Raw genomic sequence first — 16,054 nt, 5'->3', positions numbered from 1 at the left:
ACTAGGACCTTAATTGTAAAGTTCCCCAACACTTAAGTCATTCCAGGTTCCCTTACTTTTATTTTAAATTTCCTTCTAATCTAAACATCTATGATTTGACAACATATTTTCTTTTTTTTTTTTTTTAAAGAGCTTTTTTTTTTTTTAAATTTTTATTTATTTATTATATGTAAGTACACTGTAGCTGTCTTCAGACACCCCACAAGAGGGTATCAGATATCATTACAGATGGTTGTGAGCCACCATGTGGTTGCTGGGATTTGAACTCATGACCTCTGGAAGAGCAGTCAGTGCTCTTAACCACTGAGCCATCTCACCAGCCCGACAACATATTTTCTTTTTCTCTCACATCAAGTCTAATTATTTCTCCAAAACATCATACATACATTTTACATCCAAACTTTTTTGTCATCATTGTAATGTTAATTCTCCTTGGAGTCTTTCTTTTGCCCTCATGTACCTAACTGCTAAAATATGTAAGGTATATTTCTTATGTGTGTGCATGCAGAGCCCAGAGGATGATGTTGTGTGCTCTGTTCTATTAAACTTTATCTTATCCTCTTGAGACAGAATCTCACACTGAACAAAGAGTTTGCTGTGTCTGTTTGATTTCTGACTAGGCTGGCCGGCCAGCAAAAACCAAGAATCCTGGGTTTTTTTCTCCAAGTGCTGAGACAGCAGCTATGCTCACTGCTGTGCTTAGCTTTGTACATGGATACTAGGAGTCTGAACTCAGGTTCCCATACTTACACAACAAATACTTCACTCATTTGAGCCATCGTCCCAGTCCCTAGGCTTTTTTTGTTTTATATGAAAATCTCCTAATTAATTTCAATTTATTTATTCTTATTAATATCTTAGAATTAAAGAGGGAGAAAATAAAAGGTCAAGAGCATGTAGAAGGGAAAAGGGAGATAAGATCAAGGGGGCTGGAGAGATGGCTCAGCAGTTAAAAACACTGACTACTCTTCCAGAGGACCCAGGTTCAATTCCCAGCACCCATCTGTCTATAACGCCAATCCAAGAGATGTGACACCCTCACACAGACAAACGTGCAGTTAAAACACCAATGCACATAAAATAAAATTCATTAATTTTCACAACTACTATAAATGAAGAATTGAAATTTTTTACAAGATGAGTGTTATTCTTGGTCCTTTAATAATCATGTGGTAGGACTAGAGTGATAGCTCAGAGGAAAAGAGCACTGGCTGCTCTTCAAGAAAATCCACGTTCAATTCCTGGCATCCCACAGTGGCTCAGAGCCACCTATAACCTGAGTTCTAGAAGAGGCCTTCGTCTGGCCTCTGAGGACATCAAACACAAATGTGGTACATACAGATATTCAGACAAGATCCGTGCATACATAAAAATAAGAGAAATCTTTTAATTCCTTTTTTTATAAAAAAGAATATTTATTTTATGTGAGTACACTGTACCTGTCTTCAGACACACCAGAAGAGGACATTGGATCCCATTACAGATGGCTGTGAGCCACCATGTGGTTGGAACTGAACTCAGGACCTCTGGAAGAACAGTCAGTGCTCTTAACCACTGAGTCATCTCTCCAGCCCCATAAAACAAATCTTTAAAAAAAAAATTTAAATAATCAAGTGCTTTATATGCTCTATAGTCATACAGTCCTTTAATTACGTTACATGTTTACATAATAAAAGGTCTATCTTACTTATCTATCTCACCTATCACAAATGAGCCTTAAATAAAAAAAAAACACACACACATTTTAGGGTTGGACATAAAGAATCTTGGTAGCGACTGGAGAGATGGCTCAGTGGTTAAGAGCACTGGCTGCTCTTCAGAGGTCCTGAGTTGAATTGCCAGCAACCATATGGTTGGTGGCTCACAACCATCTGTAATGGGATCCGATGCCCTCTTCTGGCATGCAATTGTACAAGCAGATAGAATACTCACATATATTAAATAAATAAATCTTTTAAAAAAATCTTGGTAATAGACAGGTGGTGGTGGCACACGCCTTTAATGAGTTTGAGGCTAGTCTGGTCTACAAAGTATGTTCCAGGACATCCAGGGATGTCACAGAGAACCTGTCTCAAAAAAATCAAAAGTAAAAAACAAACAGACAAACAAATAATCTTGGTGATTAAAGGAATATTCAAAATAGTCAAATATGTGTTACCTAAATGATTTTAAAGCTTAGATTTATTATTTATTATTCTGTGTTTATGATGTGTAAACATATGCTATATGGCACACATGTGGAGGTCAGAGGACAACTTTCAGGAGTCCTTTTCTACTGTTATAGGAGCTGGGGAGTGAACTTGGGTTCCCAGGCTCGTACAGCAAGCATTTTTATCACTGAGTCATCTCATCACCAGCTGTCAATTTTTAAACCATGACTAGGTTATGTAACACCTTTACCTTCTCTCCTTGGCTGACAAATGTCTTCGGCTCTGTGATTTACTGTCATTCTATTAAAACAAAAAGAAGGAACCATGAGAATACTATTTAAAAGAAAACTATTCAGAAAAACACTTTTTTTTTTTCAAAGCATAACTTCAAAAACAGCTTACTGAATTCACAGACTCTTCTCTTGGAGCTGGTTTCTGTAGAGGCCTGTAAAAACAAAAGATTTACTAGCCTATCAAAGTCTCAGTACATCCTCCATCTTACTTATAATCCTACAAATCTTAAATTTGGCAAAATACAACCAAAGCATCTTCCAGTACTTGTATACACACTCTTCCTAGGAGTCTTGGAGACCAGCTGTCCTTAAGCCCCCATGTAGCTGGGGTGATCCTGAACGCCTGCGCTTCCTATCTTGGGTATACAGCACCACACATTTGCTGAGCTGAAATCTCTGTTGCTAGATGCTAGGCACTAGTATCTCCACCAAATTCCTGTGAAGGGAAATCCATTTTCTAGGATAAAAATCAATGCTTAAACACAGAGTAGCTTGGCCAGCGAGATACCCTAAGACTTAATTTTGATCTGTCTGACATCTAAGCCATGTTTTAGAACTGCAATAATAACCCATAAACAAACAAATCAACAAAAACAGAAAAGGGGATCTCTGTTAGTTCCATACCAGCCTGGTCTACATATCAAGTTCCAGGCTAGTCAGAGCTAGAAAGTGAAACACTGTCTCAAATAACAACAAAACCAAGCAAGGACAATGCTCTATTTACTTGGTGGTAAGACAATGAAGACTAAAACATCAATTTTTTTGTTTAAAATGAGACTGTTGTTAAAACTATTTTCTTTTTGTCTAATTCTGATTTTTGTTTTTTTTTCCCCCTTTTATATTTTGAGACAGGGTTTCCTTGGCTGTCCTCGAACTCTGTAGACCAGACTGGCCTCAAACTCAGAGATCCACCTTCCTCTACAGGAATTAAAGGTATGAGCCACTATACCCAGCTTTAAAACTGGTGTTTATGTATATATGTCTTATGTGGGTATGTGCACTTAAGTGAAGGTAGGCCAGAAGACAGCACTGATTTTTTGGACATGCAGTTACAGGCCATTGTACATGGCACAATATGGCTGCTGGGAACCACACTCATGTTCCCTATGAAAGCACTATGCTTTCTTTTGAGCCTTCTCCCCAGCCTCATGGCAGTGTTTTCAAATAAAGTGTATTTTAGCAGAGTCTTCTTTCCCATTGTCTCCTGAGTTCCCCTGGTAACTGGTAACCCTCACTGTAGTCTCCTTCCCTCTTTCACGTTGTGTGTCCATCCGCACCATCTATTGTTACCCTCTCTTGGTTGGTCTCCTTTCTAGAGTTGTAGGCTTTTCTCCGCACCTATTTCTATACACATTAGAGGTTAGGTTTTTGTTTTTCTGAGTTTGGAATACTTTCCTTAATATTTTATTTTCCTGAATATTTCGTAATTTGTTTCTGCAATGCTGAGGTTTAAACCCAGCTTTTAAGCATGCAAAGCAAACTCTACCACTGATTCACATCCCTAGAACCTACTGTTTCTAGTTTGACCTACTTTTGGCTACTTTATGTACTTTTCAACTTTGGTCCTAGGAATTTCTAGCAGGAAACCAATCAAATGCTGAAAAAACAAGACCACAAAGAAGGGTAAAGTCCCTGACTAACCCTGAGGAATACATGAAGAGTGAGTGAATGTAGTGAGATCAATCTCAGTGCACTGTTTTATAAGGATTGCCTCAACATCATCTGCAGTTTATAAATAAAATTAAAAATTCCCTTTAAATTTACCTTTGGGACTGAAGATGGGACAAGTCAATGGTAGTATCAGGATATTCGAAGGTATCTTCCTCCTCTTCCTTCATTTTACCAATGGGCTCCTGATCTTTTGTAACTGCTTTGGCTTCTCCATCATCAGAGCTTAGTTCATCTCTCCCACTGTGAGCAGCAATGTCCTCTTGATCAACCTGAGTCATAAGTTCTACTTCTCCAGGAGTTCCATGTAACTCCTCAGTCTCTTCTTCACTGCTGTCGCCCCCTTCTGTAGAATTCCCATAAGGAAAGTCAGTGTGCACCTCCCAATAGGGCTGTGTGATTCCAGTCACTCCTAGGTTCCCCACAGAGGCATCAAAGAATCCCTGAGCATTTCCACAATGTACTGAATCTATTCTGACAAAAGATAGCCCTTACATGACCGCCAAGATCATTTTACCACAAAATTTTTGGACATTGCAACTATTTCTGTAACAAACCTAAGCTGTCTGTCACTACTACTTCCAAAAGGCAAGACAATAAAAGTAGTTGTGTAAGCTCTGTAACTTTATTAATTTGTAAATGTAAACCAATATACATTATACAACTAGTTTTATACTTAGGCAAAAGGAATACTAATATTAATAACTAGGTCCAATTGCCACTTTCAAGAACTGTCATGAAATTAAATAATATATATTACTTTATGACAGGGACATGGCATGCATCAATCAATAGAATCTAACAACACATCAGTTTTAAATTACGCAACACAACGCAGTTCCAAAAAGGAATGATCCTAGAAGAAAGAATTAATTTTGGCAATCACAGTATCTCTGTACTTAAATATATTACAAAAAATCAACCAAAACTGGGCACACTGGCTTATATTTGTAATATCAGTATTTGAAAACTGAGTCAGGATGAATCAAAAGCCTGGCCTGAACCAAAATTTTCATGTGAGAAATTACACTTCATATGAAATCATCTTCCTATCATTGCTAACTCCTAAATCCAAATGGAAATGTTAATTCATATGTACTCAAGTTTACTTGTTACATATATTTATAAGCTATCCATTAAATGCTCAAATTTTACCAAAAGTACTTTGATTACAAATTTAACTATTTTTAATTCCTTAAAAATTTTTTTCAACCCTTAGTGTGTGTGTGTGTGTGTATATATGTATATGTATATGTATATGTATATGTATATGTATATGTATATATGTATATATGTATATATGTATATATATGTGTGTGTATGTATATATATATAAAAGCATATTTCATTTTCCAGAAATTGGTAGTACTTTGGGCTATGTTAAATTCTGGATATCACAGAAGAGACTTAAGATTTAAAAATAAAACTAGTGAGTAAAAACTACAAGCCATGGCTAGATATGATGGTGAATTTCTGTAATACCAGCTAGCCCCTGAAAGACAAAGACAGAAGGATTGATGCAAGTTCAATGGCAGCCTGATCCATATGACAAGTCCCAGGCAGGCCAGAGTTACATAGTGATATCTTGCTTGCCTCAAGAGAAAAACAAAGTCTTAAGCCTGGCTGGGAAGATAAAAATTTAGTTGGTAAAGTGCTTGCCTTTCAGGCACAAGAATCTGAGCTGAATCCACAGAAAGCCTGTGGGGAGTCAACAACACAACAGGTGTGGTGGTGTGCACCTGTAATCCTAATACAGCTGGGGAGGAGAGAGGCTCCTCTGGCCGGCCAGCCTGGCCTAATCAGCAAACTCCAGACCAGTAAGTATAAAACCCAGTCTCCAGAGAGAAGTACACAGTGCCCAACAAACACCTGTTACCATCCTTTGGCTTCCATACACATGAGCACATGAACACACACACACATCACAAGCCAATTTATTATAACACATCAACTACCTAGTTGTTCCATTTCTTCTGACATGAGTTCACTTGTGCAGCTTGTCAGTGTTTCCATGTCTTCATCCTGCACTCTGACTTTTCGTTCACCTCGATGTCTCCAGACACAAGACTCATCTACCTAGAGAAAAAGTCCTTCCTCACTGCTGGGACCTTAGGAAGGGTATAAAAGGAAGCCTAAAGAAAATAAAGAGTACCTTAAAAAGGAAGCTAAACCCCATCATTAGGTATGAAGGAGGAAGAAAATTCTTTTTTCCTAAAAAGATAATACACATTAATGATTATACAAATCTGTTCTTTCCAGTTTTTGGTCTGAAAATATGCTATGCCTATTTTACCTTGTACTATAACATGAACATTAACAAAATTTAATATTATGTAGGAATAATTATCAAGAAAAAGTATGAATGCTTGCTTCCCATATTGGGTTTGTCAGAACCATAATAATCTATTTTTTATTTTAAGAAAGTCAGGCTATAATTCTTATTATAATTAAACTATGTGAAATACATTCTCATTAATAAATGCTGAATTTGCCATGCAAAGGCAAAAGTTCCCTTATTTCATAACAAAATTTATATGTGCAATTACAGCAAACCACTTCCACCCCATGAATATCTTTAAAATGGCTCTTGCCTCCATAATCCAATTTAGGGGTATTTATCATGTTAAGCTGTTACCTCTTATCATGAAGCTTCCTGTTGTTAAATATTCTCCTGTTGGTGCTGTTTTAGATACCTGAGGAACACAATAATGCATTATATTCTTATCTATAAAAAAAAAAAAAACTAAGAGAGGCTCTCAGATATTACAGGTTGACCTTGAACTTGCTATATAACCGAGGATGACCTTGAACTTTTAATCTGTCCACTTCTTGAGTACTTGGATTACAACATTGCCCGACCATGCATGCCAGGAAGGTACTCTACCCAAATGAACTACATCTTCAGTCTCTTAAGACACTTTCAAAAAGATTTTTTTCTACCCAAGTGAAGGAAATAATAACAAGCAAGTAACTCTTTTTGATAGTAAAATAGCTTTTCTTTTCCTTAAAGATATTTTGAAAGATTTTTCTTTTCCAAGGTAAGTTTCTCTGTGTAGCCCTAGCTGTCCTTGAATTTAGAGATCAGTCTGCCTCTGCCTCCCAAGTGCTGGGACTAAAGGTTCTCTGCCACTACCTCTCAGCTTTGAAGATTTTAAATAATGTCTATCTATGTGTGGTTGTGTGTGATTAATGTGCATGTGAGTGTAGGTGTCTATTGTGTTTAGAAGAAGGTGCTGGATCCCCTGGAGCTGGACTTACAGGGAGCTGTAATCAAGGTGCTAGAAATAAAACTTAGGTTCTCTAAAAAAGCAATACATACTCTTCAACAGTTGAGCCATCATTTCCCCAGCCCCCAATTTCAATAATTTAATATGCGCGCGCGCGTGTGTGTGTGTGTGTGTGTGTGTGTGTGTATACACTCCTATATATGCTGTGGAGATGAGAAGACAGCTCGCAAGGAGTTGGTTCCCTCTCCCACTATTTAGTTCCACTATTTAGGGACTGATTTCAGGTCATTAGGCTTGATGACAAGGGCTTTTATGAGCCATATCCCCAGCCGCTAAAACAGCTTTTCCTAGGAAATAAAGATAACAGAACTTTAAAAAATATAGTTGATAAGACAAAGTAAAGCTTATTCCAAAGATTTTACACATTTATAATTATTCTAAATTTTAGAGTATCTTTTTAGTTCTAAACAGAAAACCACTTTAATTAATAGTAGAGGTATAAAGTATTATCTTTCAAATATTATTAATTTCCTAAAACCACATCACAGAAAAACAAATAATATAAATAACAAAAAATGAAACAAATCTCAAGGATGATAATGAAATTGATTTTTTTTTGTAGAATTAATGCATCATTACTAGCTATAATTCTTGAAAATGTGGATCTACTTGCAGTGGGAAGTCAAATACAAAGTGGATTAATTATCAAAGGTCACTAACAGTTGGACTTGGTGGCACAGGCCTGTAGTCCCCGGGACCTAGATGACAGGTAAGAGAACTGAGAGTTCAAGTTCTGTGTGGGGTATAAAGTGAGTTCAATATCAGCTAGAAAAACTTACATCTCACAACAACAACAACAACAACAGCAGCAATGGGCCAAGGGCACTTGCTCAGAATGCAGGTCTCTAAATGCAATCTCCAGTATGACAAAAACAAAACAGCATTAAACATAAAGAAGGGCAATTACTAAAACCAAGTGAACACATAAAACACACGTTTTGCCTGTTTTCTGGAAAGATGAAAGAGAATTCAGAAACTTCTAACCAAGATGAATAGGAAAAATGTTTTTTTAGTTCAACATTTCAGTCACTAGTAGATCATTCTCTACCTAGCAGAACTCCATAGGCCATCTTCATCATTTGGCTCTTTATTCAAATCTTACCAATACCTGTTATTTTATCCAACATGGTAGCTTCTCTGACTCTATTCCATTGTTTGCTTTAAAATTTTTGGTGGTGGTACATATACCTTTAATCCCAGCACTCAGGAGGCAGAGGCAGGCGGATCTCTGAATTTGAGGCCAGCCTGGTCTACAAAGTGAGTTCAAAAACAGCCAAGGACACATAGAAAATTTTTGTCTTGAAAAACCTAAATAAATAAATAAATGCCCCCCACCCCCAGTAGCAGATTATATGGTGTGCACACCTTTAATCTAAACACTCCTAAGACAGAGACAAGCGAATCTTTGTGACCAGACTGGTCTACATAGCAAGTTCCAAGCCAGTCAAAGCTACACAGTGAGACCTTGCTAAAAACAACAACAAAAACTGTTTTGTTTTCTTCTTCACAGCACTTCCCACCTAGTATGCAGACATTTTTACCTACTGCTTAAACATAAGCCTTATCAAGGCAGGTTCTTTGCCTACTTTCTATATCCTAGCCATTGATAATCAGGTATAGCTCTTAAGAGTTCAAGAAAATGGACCACAGCCCTTATTACCTGATGATGGTACACCCACCAAGCACTAGTGATAACACGTGCATCCCAGGCAGCACTGTAGCAAAGTGCCATTGTGCCTGCTTCAGTCAAAGTCCGTGGAGGGATGGGTTCTCCTGTTAACAGCAATGGCACGTTTCAATACCAATGTATAGGGTGTCTACAGAGCAAGATGTCAAAGTTATATTGAGTGTAACTTTGAATAACAAAGATAGTGTAACAATGATACCACATTTCATTTCAAGATTCTATTTACCTATCTACCTACCTACATGCTGTTGTGGTGTTAAGAGACCAAAACCAAATCTTTTAAATTTTATTTTTTATACTTGTGTGTGTTCTCATGTACACATGAGATAATGAAGTGTGACTATTACTGCATATATAATTCCAAAGCATTTCTATCGCGCCCCGCCCCCCCCCCGCAAAGCAACCTTCTATGTATTAGTAACACTCCTACTTCCTTCCCAAACTTGGCTACCTGGAATCATTAAGATACTTCTGTCCTTATTTTGACAAGTTCAGATAAACACCTTTTGTATCAGCACTCAGGAGGAGAGGCAAGTGGATCTCTGAGAATTTGAGGCTGGCCTGGTGTGAGTTCCAGGTCAGCCAGAGCTATACAGAGACCCTGTCTCCAAAAACAAAAAACAAACAAAAACAAAAAACAAACACACACACTCACATCCATACACACACATGCCTACACCAAACAACACACATACATATATTGATATATGAATATATATATTATTTTTACTTCTTGTCAATTATAGCATCTTGAATTTCATTTTATTACTGTCTTAGTTTGGGTTTCTATTTCTATTGCTGTGATAAAACACTACAACCAAAAAGAGCAACTTTGAGGAGGAAAGGGTTTATTTGGTTTACATATCTAGTACATTGAGGGAAGCCAAGAAAGAAACTCAAACAGGTAGAAACCTGAAGGCAGAGCTGATGCAGAGGCCATGGAGTGCTGCTTACTGGCTTGCTCATCATGGCTTATTCAGCCTGCTTTCTTATAGCACCAAGGGCTACCAGACCAGGGTTATCCTGTCCCTACCCACAGCAGGCTGGACCCTCCCACATCAAATGAGTTATTTTTAAGACCAAAGACGTCACTACATAGTCTAGGCTGGCCTGAAATTTGGTTATCCTTCTGCCTCAGGCTCCAGAGTGCTCAGATTACATATGTGCATTTTTTGAGTCTAGGATTTTCTTTTCCTTCCTTTCTTTTTTCTTTTCTTTTTTTTTTTCTTTTTGGTTTTGTTTTTGGTTGTTTTCCATACAGGGTCTCTCTGCTCTGTGTAGCCTTAGCTGTCCTGAAACTTCCTCTGTAGACCAGGCTGGCCTCGAACTCACAGATATCCAACTGCCTTTCCCTCCCGAGTACTGGATTAAATATGTGCACCATTACTACCCAGCTGGGATTTATAAAGTGTTTTTATTACCTAACTCAGTCTCTTTATTTGTTATGGATTTATTTCAATTTTCTATTTCTTCTATCATTAAATCTATACTGAGAATGTTCTCTGTATACTTGTTAGGCAGTGTTCTAGAGATACTGTTAGGTTTAGTTATCATGTGTTCAAGTTTTCTATTTCCTTGTTAATTTACTGTTTTAATTATTCATGTTCAGTGTTAACATTTCAAAATATTACTGTATGTACTTGTATCTACCTAATTCCATTACTGTCTGGTTTGTCCTCATATATTATAGGACACAACTGCTGGACACATATGTTATGACTCTTACATTCATGCAATATTCTTGTATCATTACATCTTTTTTCATCTCTTTTTTGTTGTTGGCAGTACTGGAGGCCGACTACTAATTCTTGATTATCAGTTACATTAAGAATACTTTCAGGGGTTGGAGAGATGGCTTGGCGGTTAAGACCCTGACTGCTCTTCCAAAAGTCCTGAGTTCAATTCCTGGCAACCACATGGTGGCTCACAACCATCTGTAATGGGATTCAATGCACTCTTCTGATGTGTCTGAAGACAGCTACAGTGCACCCATAAACATAAAATAAATAATTCTTTAAAAAAAAAAAAAAGAAGCAAAAAAGAATGCTTTCTGGAGGCCAGAGAGATGGCTCAGCAGTAAAGAATGCACACTGCACTGGCAGAGGACCTCAGGTCAATCCCAGAGCCCAATCCCTGACTCTACTCCCAGAGGATTCAAACACTTTCTTCTTTTCTTCAGATTCTCATTGGACACTGCATGGATTACATGTGCACATTCCCATAGACACATGCATGCGAAAATGAAATATATTAAAAAAGAAAATTACAAACAATGAAAACATATTACCTGTTGGGTTCTTAATCACGCAGCTGGTAGCTCCATGAAGATCAGCATGCACATAAATGTCTCCTTAAATAAAACAAATGTGAAAGAATGACACTTTAAGTCCTATTTCTTTTTTTTTGTTTTGTTTTGCTTTCTTCCAAATTTTTTACTTTAATATTTTATGCATATGAATGTTCTGTCTGCATATATGTAAATGAAGCACCTGTATGCAGTGCCCACAGAAGGAAGAAACAGGTACTAGACCCTCTAGAACTCTGGTTACAGGTTGTTGTGAACCAAATATAAATGCTGGGAACTACACTCAGGTCAGTTGCAAGAGACACAAGTACTCTTAACTGCTCAGCCATCTCTCCAGCCTGCTTCCTTTCTTTTTCTTTTATGCTACTTAGGTTATTCTGGAACTTCTGGGATCAAGTGGTCCTCTAGACTTAGCCTCTTTAGCGGCTGCAACTATAGGCATGCATTATACACTTAGCTTGAAGTCCTATTTATAAACTGGAAAAATGGTCACAAATTTTAGCAATGAAACACCAACCTTTAAAAAATGTGACCCACCATGACTTAAAGAACTGGAAACTATTTTGTAAATATAGCAGAAGATCAAAGGTCCAACAAAACAGATTAGCTTGGCAATACTACTTTTGCAATACCCACTTAACAAAAAGTGACAAAGACTTCAACAAAATGTTAAGCCATAAAGTGTTATATCTCTAATTAATTGTCAAACAAGAGTATAAGATAAAAACCAGTGCCTATTAGTGAAACAACTGAAAAGTCATTGAAGAGAAAATTTCACACAATTTTAATCTCACCTGGTGTTAAGTATCTTTTTACAATAATCTCGTTCTGCTGCTGATCCCGACCACCTATAATTAGATAGTTCTCTGAACTAATGAACCACAGAAATTTCTCAAACCTACAGAAAGAAAACAAAGTTAACATTTTCTTTGGTTAAAAAAAAAAAGCCTGAATTCATACCATATCCAAAACAAAATATAACAAAGCAGCAAGTCGTCATGCTTGTATAGAGTAAGATATGAGCAATCCAATGGCATAATTACCATTCAAGCACAAGGCAAATTTTACCTAAAACATGTAATATAGTTTTTACAACTATACATGTCTTCGAAGAAATTAAATTCTGTCAGGGCATAGTGGCACTTGCCAGTACTGGGGAGGCAGAAGTAAGAGAATCTCTGTGAGTTCCAGGCCACACAATGAGACCCCTGTCTCTGTCTCTGTCAGGGGGAGGGGCAGAACATGCAAAGATGGGGAAGAAGAGGAGGAACTTAATTCTATAAAAAAGAGTTATCTCACTAGGTACAGTGGGTGAAACATGCCTCCATTCCTAGGACTCAGAAGATGAGGTTCAAGGCCAGCCACAGCTATGTATGAATTTAAGGGTAGTCTAGGCTATATTACCCTATCTGAAAAATAACAACTCACAAACCAGTTCTTCCCCCGCACCCCCTCTCTCACTCTCTCTTTGAGACAGGGTTTCTCTGTGTAGCCATGCCTGTCCTGGAACTCGTTCTGTAGACCAAGTTGTCCCCAAACTCAGAGATTCACCTTGCCTCTGTCTAAGTGTCATGAGCCACCAACTGCCCGGATCTATTTATTTCTTTTTAAAAACTGTTAAATTATATGTGTATGTGTGTATTTGCATATGAATATGCACACATAAAAGCAGGTTCCCATGGAGTCCCAAAGAGGGTGTGTTGAAGCCTGTGGAGCTGGAGTTACAGAAGACTCTAAACTGCCTAATGTAGGTGCTTGAGACCTTTACTCCAGTCTAGTTCTTAACCACTAAGGCATCTGTCTCTCCAGCCCCCAAATTATTTTACTTTATATAGGTAGCATTCTTAAACTTAAGGATGGCAAAACAATGAATTAACTATACAAATCAAAGGTATAAAATATTAAATGCTCTAAGATTCAGCTTTCTTTCATCAGAATACCAAATAGGTTCTAGACCACTGGTAAAGCAAGAAATTATTCCAGGTGGGATGGTACATACCTATAATTCCAGCACCTGGAAGGAGGAGCCAAGAGAATCAAAGTTCAAGGCCTACTTGGGCTATCTAGGGAGAGCCTGTCTCATACCCATGACATCCCTCTCCCCTCCAAAAGAGTACTAGTATAACTTTCTCAAAAGACAAAGTAACTGGGGTTTTCATTAATTAGTTTATTATCAAGATAGAACGAATAACAGGATGGAGGAACTGCTCAGTGGTTAAGAGCATTTGCTGCTCTTCCAGAGGACATGGTTTTGATTCTTATAATTAACATGGTAGCTCACAACGAGTGAGTTGTAACAACTCCAGTCCCAAGGAATCTGACACCCTCTACTGGCCACAAGTAGAGCACAGCCATTCACAGACATTAAACAACCACACTTATAAGATAAAACTGAAATTAAATAAAAGAAGCTATTATAGTGTGTGTTTATATGACATTTAGAAAATTACAAACAATATAGATAAAAAATAAGGATCTGGTATATGTAACAGAAATATCTTTACATGATTACATCTATACCACTTAAAACTTTAAAATATGACATATAGCCATCAAGGAATACTCTATTGTATCCCTCAAAATATAATAGGAAAGAACTTTATTTTCTGATTATTTTTTACTTATTTGATGCTGGAGACAGAACTCAAGTTAATTTTGACTTATTTGTGAACAAATATCTAGGAACTTGGATGTACTAGTGAAATACTCTTATCACTGAACAACATCACTTGCCCTTTTTTGTTTTAGAGACAGGATCTTAATTAAGTAGCTCAGGCTAGCTTTGAACTCAATGATCATCCTGCCTGAACTTTATGAATGCCAGGATTATAGACACCATGATTATGACACCATGCCTGGTTTCTAATATTTTTTGTTTGTATGTTTTTAACATTGCCAGAGATACAACCCATGGACTCAGCTGTGCCAGGAAAGTGCTTTAGCTAATGAGTTACATCCATGCCCTTAATCTGATTTTGTTGTTGTTGTTGGTAGTGGTGTTTTGAGACTGAGTTTCCTATGTTATCCTTGGCTCTCCTGGAACTCACTATGTTAACCAGGCAGACCTCAAACTCACAGAGATACATCTCTGCATCCTCAGCACTGGCATTAAGCCCCTAATGTAATTTTTGATTGGGGAGAACATACTGGTTCAAAAAATGTTAAAGGTTTACAAAAAGCATGGTACACCCCTTTAGTTTCTCATCACTGACTAACAGGGAGGCACTGTGATTAGCTCCTATATATAGAACTTCAGTTCCTTTATGCACAAAGAAGCTAAAACATTTATTCTAGCCTTGCTATTTTTTAGGCATGGTATACAATGTTCTGTAGTTCTTTCTTTTTTCACATAAAGATATTTTCCTCCTTACTGAGTGAGTTTAATTCTTTATTAAATTCCCCAACTAACAGAAAACAGCTTTCTACAAAGACAAGGACAAACAAACAGTGAATAGGAGAGATAAAATATCAGTCTAGTAAAAGAATATACACCTGATGAGGAATATGTAACTAAGAAGCTAATCTTACTTATAAAATTGAGTGAATTCAGAGTCACCAAGGAGACAAACCTCTGAGTGTATCAAAGAGGGTGTTTCCAGAAAGGTTTAACTAAAGATAAAAGACCCACCCCAAACATGAGTGGTACAACCTCACAGGCTGGGATTCTGCACTAATAAAAGAAGAACCTGAGCTGAACACTGGCATTACCCTCTCCCTGCTTCCTGACTATGGATACAGCATGAGTAGCTGCCCCTACCTCTGCCACCAGGCCTTCCTTGCCATGGCCCCTCCCCAGCACATAGTTTGAGGTCTATATCATAATAAACCATAATAAACTCTTTCTAAGTTGCTTTTTCCAGGTTATTTTGTCACAACAATGAGAAAAACAACTAATACAGAAGTCAGTAAAAAAAAAAAAAAAAAGGCAGTATACAAGTGCAATAAGGAAGACACACAGGACAGATGAGGCAAGAAGAGAGCAAATAGCAAGATGGGTATGTGTAAGCTCCAAATAACATATGGTACAAATGTACTAACTGCCCTTGTATATGGAAAAGTATCAGACCAGAAAACAAAAGCAGAAAGAGAGAGAGAGAGGGGGAGGGAGGGAAAGAGGGAGAGGGAGGTAGGGAGGGGGAGAGGGAGAGGAAGAGGGAGGTAGGGAGGGGGAGAGGGAGAGGGAAAAGGAGGGGGAGGGGAAGGGGGAGGGGGAGGGGAGAGGGAGAGGGAGAGTGTGGTATGTGTGTGTGTGTGGTATGTGTGTAAAACATAGGTTATGGAAAGACTGAAATAAAGAGTGGGAAAGATGTAGCATGCATACACTAATGAAAAGAATCCTAATTAGATGACAGCTCCACATTTCTATTGACTGTACCCTCAAAGAAAGCAAAAGTGGCAGAAAAGGGAAAATGGACAAATCAACAGTTTACAAACTTTCTGAGGAAAAAAGCACTGCTAGAGAATCTAAGTAATCAAATTCTACAAAGAAAACTTAGGCATAGTGGGTGATGGAAGTCTGTAATCTGGAGTATTTGGGAGGCTATGTCAGAAAACTTCAACTAGGCAGCCTGGCCTACACAGTGAATTCAAGATCAGCCATAGATAGATATATAAGATAGATAGATAGATAGATAGATAGATAGATAGATAGATAGATAGATAGA

General features: G+C 37.7%; 1 protein-coding gene across 1 annotated transcript in view; it reads right to left on the bottom strand.

Annotated features, from left to right (window-relative positions):
* Nucleotides 1-16,054, bottom strand: part of Nemf (nuclear export mediator factor) — a 53,738-nt gene that overhangs the window by 8,767 nt on the left and 28,917 nt on the right. The window contains exons 17-25 of the mRNA XM_028782871.1: nucleotides 12,185-12,288; nucleotides 11,373-11,435; nucleotides 9,059-9,171; nucleotides 6,747-6,804; nucleotides 6,264-6,322; nucleotides 6,067-6,187; nucleotides 4,208-4,457; nucleotides 2,553-2,595; nucleotides 2,401-2,450 (exon numbers count right to left, since the gene is read on the bottom strand). Coding sequence (XP_028638704.1) covers nucleotides 2,401-2,450; nucleotides 2,553-2,595; nucleotides 4,208-4,457; nucleotides 6,067-6,187; nucleotides 6,264-6,322; nucleotides 6,747-6,804; nucleotides 9,059-9,171; nucleotides 11,373-11,435; nucleotides 12,185-12,288 — 861 coding nt within the window. The remainder of the gene's footprint in view (nucleotides 1-2,400; nucleotides 2,451-2,552; nucleotides 2,596-4,207; nucleotides 4,458-6,066; nucleotides 6,188-6,263; nucleotides 6,323-6,746; nucleotides 6,805-9,058; nucleotides 9,172-11,372; nucleotides 11,436-12,184; nucleotides 12,289-16,054) is intronic.

The sequence above is a fragment of the Grammomys surdaster genome, unplaced genomic scaffold (genome assembly GCF_004785775.1).
Source record: "Grammomys surdaster isolate TR1022 unplaced genomic scaffold, NIH_TR_1.0 98, whole genome shotgun sequence".
NCBI classification, from domain to species: Eukaryota; Metazoa; Chordata; class Mammalia; order Rodentia; family Muridae; genus Grammomys; species Grammomys surdaster.
Note: the sequence above shows the minus strand (reverse complement) of the source record. Positions and strands in the feature narration are given on the sequence as shown.